Here is a 7,775-nt window from a genome sequence, read left to right as displayed (position 1 = left end):
TTTTTCTCGTACCTTTTAGGTATTCTTAGAGCAGTTTTTGAAATCAAGTTAGACTTTGAACCTTATGATATAACAGCTCAGGTTAAAGGTACAGACTTGAGATTTCAAAATGTGTTTCTAGATGGACTTTTCACTGTTATATTATCCTTAAAATCCTATCTTTCTATCTGTCTGTTGTTTTCAGACATATACAGACAGAGACAGACAGATAGGACAGACAGGTCCATAATGACATGATAGCATCACGCAGTTGCTGCAGATTAGTCAGCTGCACATCCATGATGCGAATCTCACGTTCCACCACATCCAAGGTGCTCTATTGGATTGAGATCTGGTGAAAGGGATGGACATGGTCAGCAACAATACTCAAGCTGTGGCGTTTAAAAACAATGCTCAATTGGTACTAAGGGGTGGGAAGTGTGTCAAGAAAATATCGCCCACACCATTACACCACCAACAGTAGCATGAACCATTGATTCAAGGCAGGATGGATCCATGCTTTTATGTTATTTATGCCAAATTATGACCTATTAGCTGAATGTCGCAGCAGAAACCGAGACTCAGACCAGGCAACGTTTTTCCAATCTTCTATTGTCCAATTTTGGTGAGCCCGTGTGAATTTTAGCCGTTGGCTTTCTGTCAGCTCGAACCAGTCTGGCCATTCTCTTCTGAACTCTGGCATCAACAAGGCATTTTTGGACAAAAATCTCAGAAAAGTTTCCAGCATCTAGTTGAATCTATGCCACAAAGAGTTCTGAAGACAAAAGGGGTCCAACCCGGCACCAACAAGGTGTACCTAATAAAGTGGCCGGTGAGTATGTGTTTGTATATATAGCCTATAAACATACACTCCTTATGACTGTAACACATCCTAGATTTAAATAACAGAAGATCTAGCCTTACTCTGCCCAACCGACAGATTTATTTATATTTAATTATAAATTAATTAAATATTCACTTGGATTTCAGACTTATAGTTTTTAATCAGATAGTAGAATGTTTACAAAATGTTTATTTAGTCTCCTAATCTCAATTAATTAAATTCTTTGGCATATTCACCCACTAAGTGAAAAATCAGTTTGCAGCTCTTTATTAATAAAGAAAATGAACATGATTCCATTAAATTATTCACAGATTCAAAGAGTAGATTGAGGAAGTTGTCTAGATTTTAAGAGTTCCCTGAAGAATGATCTGCGCCCGACCGCTGATGTTGAGTCGACCGTCATCCCTGAGCTCCAGCTCCAGTTCCCCTCCACGACTGGAGCACTGGTAGGCTAGAAAAACAAATATAGAAGGGATAAGTACTTTATTGTGATGAAAAATACAGTATTTTATGCATTTTATTCAAGCTTTTGAGAAAACTATTAACTTAAATAATTTATGTGGACTAGTAACATTATCAGCTTCATTTTAATGTGGATTCTGGTTTTTATTCTAGCACAATAAAGGGGAAAAAAGGCCTTTACCCAACATTTTCTTTTTATTCAGCTTTTCAGACCAGTAGCCAGCGAGAACTGTGTGTGCAGACCCTTTTATAAAAGAATTATTAGTCTTTTAAAGCATGAATCAAATTCATATGACATTATGATGACTAGGTGTCATTGTACATCCATTAGAATTCATGGCTTTACATTCACATGTGGAAACTACTACATATTTCTCAACATGTATTGTAGTTTTTGAATTTAGAGACCTATGTTCATTTCAGCTCACCACAGACTGGATCTTCAAGGACTCCAACCCAAGGGGCAAAGTAACGGGAATAGAAGTCATATCCAGGCTGTGCAGTCGGAGCTCCTTTCATTGTTACAATGACACCTTTAAGCTTCCCAGTAGATTCACTTTTCAGCAGAGCGTCCGCTTCCGGCCTCAAAGATGTAAGTTCAGATCTGCCAACAACAAACAGTCAACGACCTTGCAGACACTCTTAGAAAAAAAGGTTCTATATAGAACCAAAGAATAGAGTTCTTGACTCCATTTTAAGGAAGCCTTTATGCCAAAAAGGTTTTATATAAGGAGAAATGTCTTAAATGATTGCATAATACTTGATGTGGGTAATTTTTTATTCTCTAGTGATAAAGTATGTTTACAAGCTGCTTAATTCATACGATTTAATTACAGCTAAATAAATCCCTAAAATTATCCCATAATTTGAACCCTTAAAAGGCTCTATATGAAGCACCTGGCTGAACCATTCAGGGTTCTATATACAGTGGAACTTTTAGATACAAAAACTTAACTTATACAGTACTTACTGAAACTTATTTTTGGAGAATGTTACCAACATACTACAAGTTCTTGTCTCTAGTTGATCGTTGCTTAAAAAAAATTGACATGTGCTTGACAAACAATTTTCAATAGATTCTCTCTTTTCTGTTGCAAAGCTGTTTGCTTTGATTTAATTTTTTTCTTTGAGCTGGTCGTCTTCTATTTCTCTCTTGACATTAATCATCTCATCTAACAAATACAATGCCATCATCAGTCTTATTTTCTTTCTTGTTATTTTCAGAAATGCCTGAGAATGTCCAGCATTACCTGTCGCAGGTGTCAGCTAGACGAATCATTAGATTCCATGTTGCTGGACAGTAGCACACATCCTGAATGGGTAAGTCTCCAACAGCAGCCTGAAAATGAACATAAAAGCTTGTTTTTCCTTATGTTATATTGGAAACCTAATATGATGCTAAATTATGCCCTGGAAAACCTACTTTCAACAGATCCTTGAATTCATGTTGGTCCTGCAAAATAAAAAATAAAAAATCTATACATTTAGACCAAGAGCAACTATTTGAATGATCATGAGAGTCTACATTAGTTTTATTGAAGAAAGGGTCCACAAGGTGTCTTTTGGTCATACCTGGGGCTTTGGTTTGTTTAAGGGGAAGTCCATTGTTAGAGATTCTTCATGCTGACGCACATATAGATCCCCACTCATCGTCTCAAACACCACAACAGGGTTGATATTCTCTGTGTGATGATATTGTGCTTTTAGAAGAGTCATCAGTCCATTGTTTTTTGGTAAAAGATTAATGTCAGGACGAGCGTTTCTTACTTTTAATGTAAAAGAGCACTGCTGCTGAGGCCAATGTTGCATGTCCACATAGTGCAACCTCAGTTTTGGGGCTAAACCAGCGTAACCCAAACTTCGCACCTTTCAAAATACATCAAATCAAAAATGTAATTAAGAGTTGTTTGAGTATTTCAACATGCATCTCAGCTGCAGAATACCTGAGGAAAAATCCATAGAATTCCGTCTTGTGATGAAAGCAGTCTGTGATAAATTCATTTCAGCGGCAATGCTTTGATAAAGCTCATCTTGCAGCTCCTAAATGTATTAGAGAGAAACATTTTATAAAACTGTAACATGCTAACACATTTACATTTTATTACTATGAATAACTATAAGTTAATATATTTAGAAGACTGTCTTGTGATAGTGTAATACTTACATTCTCCATAAGACATATTGCAGCAGGATTACCTTTGAAAGGTACATTGGTAAAAGCATCAACCGTAAATATTGGAATTTCCATTGATTACCGCTCTTCAGCTCTCTGGGGTTTTTTCTTGTACCTTTTAGGTATTCTTAGAGCAGTTTTTGAAATCAACTTAGTCTTTGAACCTTATATAACAGCTCAGGTTAAAGGTACAGACTTGAGATTTCAAAATTTCTTTTTAGATTAACTTTTCACTCTAAGCCCTATTCGGACGTGAATAGTTTAACATGGAGAGGTGGGGACGGGTAAAGTAATTACCAGAGCTTTTCAGTGATTTTTAGTCCTGTCAGAATGTGCCATCTCAGTAATCATTACACACCCAAAATTAAACAATAGAAGACTGGAAAAATATTGCCTGGTCTGATTCTCGATTTCTGCTGCGACATTCAGATGGTAGGGTCAGAATTTGTCTTAAACAACTTGAAAGCATGGATCCATCCTGCCTTGAATCAATGGTTCATGCTACTGTTGGTGGTGTAATGGTGTGGGGGATATTTTCTTTGCACGCTTTGGGCCTCTTAGTACCATTTGAGCATTGTTTAAACGCCACAGCTTGAGTATTGTTGCTGACCATGTCCATCCCTTTATGACCAGTGTTCCCATTTTCTGATGGCTACTTCCAGCAGAATAATGTGCCATCACAAAGCTCAAATCATCTCAAACTGTTTTTTTGAACATGACAATTAGTTCACTTCACTCAAATGGCCTCCACAGTCACCAGATCTCAATCCAATAGAGCACCTTGGATGTGGTGGAATATGAGATTCGCTGCATTCGCATCATGGATGTGCAGCCGACAAATCTGCAGCAACTGCGTGATGCTATTATGTCATTATGGACCAAAATGTCTGAGCCTTACTTTGCTCAACAGACAGTTTTATTAATATTTTGCAACAAAATGATTGAAACATTCATTTGATTTCACAAACTTATAGTTTTTAATCAGATAGTAGAATGTTTACAAAAAAATGTTTGTCTCCTAATCTCAATTTATTATATTTTGGCCATTATTTACCCACTAGGTGAAAAAACATGAGTTTGCAGCTCTTTATTAATAAAGAAAATGAACATGATTTCATTAAATTATTCACAGATTCAAAGAGTAGTTTGAGGAAGTTGTCTAGATTTTAAGAGTTCCCTGAAGAATGATCTGCGCCCGACCGCTGATGTTGAGTCGACCGTCATCCCTGAGCTCCAGCTCCAGTTCCCCTCCACGACTGGAGCACTGGTAGGCTAGAAAAGCAAATATAGAAGGGATAAGTACTTTGTTGTGATGAAAAATACAGTATTTTATTCAAGCTTTTTGAGAACTATTAACTTAAATCATTTGTGTGGACTAGTAACATTATCAGCTTCATTTTAATGTGGATTCTGGTTTTTATTCTAGCACAATAAAGGGGAAAAAAGGCCTTTACCCAACATTTTCTTTTTATTCAGCTTTTCAGACCAGTAGCCAGCAAGAACTGTGTGTGCAGACCCTTTTAAAAAGAATTATTAGTCTTTTAAAGCATGAATCAAATTCATATGACATTATGGTAACTAGTTGTCATTGTACATATCCATTAGAATTCATGGCTTTACATTCACATGTGGAAACTACTACATATTTCTCAACATGTATTGTAGTTTTTGAATTTAGAGACCTATGTTCATTTCAGCTCACCACAGACTGGATCTTCAAGGACTCCATACCAAGGGGCAAAGTAACGGGAATAGAAGTCATATCCAGGCTGTGCAGTCGGAGCTCCTTTCATTGTTACAATGACACCTTTAAGCTTCCCAGTAGATTCACTTTTCAGCAGAGCTTCTGCTTCAGGCCTCAAAGATGTAAGTTCAGATCTGCCAACAACAAACAGTCAACGACCTTGCAGACACTCTTAGAAAAAAAGGTTCTATATAGAACCAAAGAATAGAGTTCTTGACTCCATTTTAAGGAAGCCTTTATGCCAAAAAGGTTTTATATAAGGAGAAATGTCTTAAATGATTGCATAATACTTGATGTGGGTAATTTTTTATTCTCTAGTGATAAAGTATGTTTACAAGCTGCTTAATTCATACGATTTAATTACAGCTAAATAAATCCCTAAAATTATCCCATAATTTGAACCCTTAAAAGGCTCTATATGAAGCACCTGGCTGAACCATTCAGGGTTCTATATACAGTGGAACTTTTAGATACAAAAACTTAACTTATACAGTACTTACTGAAACTTATTTTTGGAGAATGTTACCAACATACTACAAGTTCTTGTCTCTAGTTGATCGTTGCTTAAAAAAAATTGACATGTGCTTGACAAACAATTTTCAATAGATTCTCTCTTTTCTGTTGCAAAGCTGTTTGCTTTGATTTAATTTTTTTCTTTGAGCTGGTCGTCTTCTATTTCTCTCTTGACATTAATCATCTCATCTAACAAATACAATGCCATCATCAGTCTTATTTTCTTTCTTGTTATTTTCAGAAATGCCTGAGAATGTCCAGCATTACCTGTCGCAGGTGTCAGCTAGACGAATCATTAGATTCCATGTTGCTGGACAGTAGCACACATCCTGAATGGGTAAGTCTCCAACAGCAGCCTGAAAATGAACATAAAAGCTTGTTTTTCCTTATGTTATATTGGAAACCTAATATGATGCTAAATTATGCCCTGGAAAACGTACTTTCAACACATCTTTGAATTCATGTTGGTCCTGCAAAATAAAAATAAAAAAATCTATAAATTTAGACCAAGAGCAACTATTTGAATGATCATGAGAGTCTACATTAGTTTTATTGAAGAAAGGGTCCACAAGGTGTCTTTTGGTCATACCTGGGGCTTTGGTTTGTTTAAGGGGAAGTCCATTATTAGAGATTCTTCATGCTGGCGCACATAAAGATCCCCACTCATCGTCTCAAACACCACAACAGGGTTGATGTTCTCTGTGTGATGATATTGTGCTTTTAAAACAGTCATCAGTCCATTGTTTTTTGGTAAAAGATTAATGTCAGGACGAGCGTTTCTTACTTTTAATGTAAAAGAGCACTGCTGCTGAGGCCAATGTTGCATGTCCACATAGTGCAACCTCAGTTATGGGGGTAAACCAGCGTAACCCAAACTTCGCACCTTTCAAAATACATCAAATCAAAAAATGTAATTAAGAGTTGTTTGAGTATTTCAACATGCATCTCAGCTGCAGAATACCTGAGGAAAAATCCATAGAATTCCGTCTTGTGATGAAAGCAGTCTCTGATAAATTCATTTCAGCAGCAATGCTTTGATAAAGCTCATCTTGCAGCTCCTAAATGTATTACAGAGAAACATTTTATAACACTGTAACATGCTAACACATTTACATTTTATTACTATGAATAACTATAAGTTAATGTATTTAGAAGACTGTCTTGTGATAGTGTAATACTTACATTCTCCATAAGACATATTGCAGCAGGATTACCTTTGAAAGGTACATTGGTAAAAGCATCAACAGTAAATATTGGAATTTCCATTGATTACCGCTCTTCAGCTCTCTGGGGTTTTTTCTTGTACCTTTTAGGTATTCTTAGAGCAGTTTTTGAAATCAAGTTAGACTTTGAACCTTATATAACAGCTCAGGTTAAAGGTACAGACTTGAGATTTCAAAATTTCTTTTTAGATTAACTTTTCACTCTAAGCCCTATTCGGACGTGAATAGTTTAACATGGAGAGGTGGGGACGGGTAAAGTAATTACCAGAGCTTTTCAGTGATTTTTAGTCCTGTCAGAATGTGCCATCTCAGTAATCATTACACACTCAAAATTAAACAATAGAAGACTGGAAAAATATTGCCTGGTCTGATTCTCGATTTCTGCTGCGACATTCAGATGGTAGGGTCAGAATTTGTCTTAAACAACTTGAAAGCATGGATCCATCCTGCCTTGAATCAATGGTTCATGCTACTGTTGGTGGTGTAATGGTGTGGGGGATTAGCCTGACTACGTCAGACTTCTTACTTCCGCTCAATTTCATTTCGCTTCTGTACGAAGCAAAGCGAAGTAGCAGAGTTTGGTATTACCAGGCTAGTGGGGGATATTTTCTTTGCACGCTTTGGGCCTCTTAGTACCAATTGAGCATTGTTTAAACGCCACAGCTTGAGTATTGTTTAAACGCCACAGCTTGAGTATTGTTGCTGACCATGTTCATCCCTTTATGACCAGTGTTCCCATTTTCTGATGGCTACTTCCAGCAGAATAATGTGCCATCACAAAGCTCAAATCATCTCAAACTGTTATTTTGAACATGACAATTAGTTCACTTCACTCAA

At 36.7% G+C, this 7,775-nt stretch overlaps 2 protein-coding genes across 2 annotated transcripts; both read right to left on the bottom strand.

The window, feature by feature from the left end:
• Positions 1–1,083: 1,083 nt before the first annotated feature.
• LOC307148861 (phenazine biosynthesis-like domain-containing protein) lies at positions 1,084–3,533 on the bottom strand (the record flags this gene model as incomplete). The annotated part of the gene is made up of 9 exons (XM_079854765.1): positions 1,084–1,274; positions 1,467–1,529; positions 1,714–1,889; positions 2,536–2,624; positions 2,709–2,738; positions 2,858–2,967; positions 3,053–3,151; positions 3,229–3,325; positions 3,450–3,533. 9 exons carry the CDS (start codon positions 3,531–3,533, stop codon positions 1,162–1,164), a joined length of 861 nt encoding a protein of 286 aa, XP_079710891.1. The 3' UTR covers positions 1,084–1,161.
• An 881-nt stretch (positions 3,534–4,414) lies between these two features.
• On the bottom strand, positions 4,415–7,034 carry LOC307148862 (phenazine biosynthesis-like domain-containing protein). The gene is made up of 9 exons (XM_079854766.1): positions 6,898–7,034; positions 6,677–6,773; positions 6,500–6,598; positions 6,305–6,414; positions 6,156–6,185; positions 5,983–6,071; positions 5,161–5,336; positions 4,913–4,975; positions 4,415–4,730 (listed from the first exon to the last, which is right to left on the bottom strand). The coding sequence occupies exons 1-9, from the start codon at positions 6,979–6,981 to the stop codon at positions 4,618–4,620; spliced, it is 861 nt and encodes a 286-aa protein (XP_079710892.1). The 5' UTR covers positions 6,982–7,034; the 3' UTR covers positions 4,415–4,617.
• Between the last annotated feature and the right edge of the window lie 741 nt (positions 7,035–7,775).

The sequence above is a fragment of the Squalius cephalus genome (genome assembly GCF_949319135.1).
Source record: "Squalius cephalus genome assembly, chromosome: 21".
NCBI lineage: Eukaryota > Metazoa > Chordata > Actinopteri > Cypriniformes > Leuciscidae > Squalius > Squalius cephalus.
Note: the sequence above shows the minus strand (reverse complement) of the source record. Positions and strands in the feature narration are given on the sequence as shown.

Coding starts and splice junctions, on each gene's coding strand:
- LOC307148862 (XM_079854766.1), bottom strand. CDS start 6,981: ATGGAAATTCCAATATTTACTGTTGATGCTTTTACCAATGTACCTTTC. Junction 6,599..6,676: donor TTCTATGGATTTTTCCTCAG/GTATTCTGCAGC, acceptor GTATTTTGAAAG/GTGCGAAGTTTGGGTTACGC. Junction 6,415..6,499: donor AGTGCTCTTTTACATTAAAA/GTAAGAAACGCT, acceptor ATCATCACACAG/AGAACATCAACCCTGTTGTG.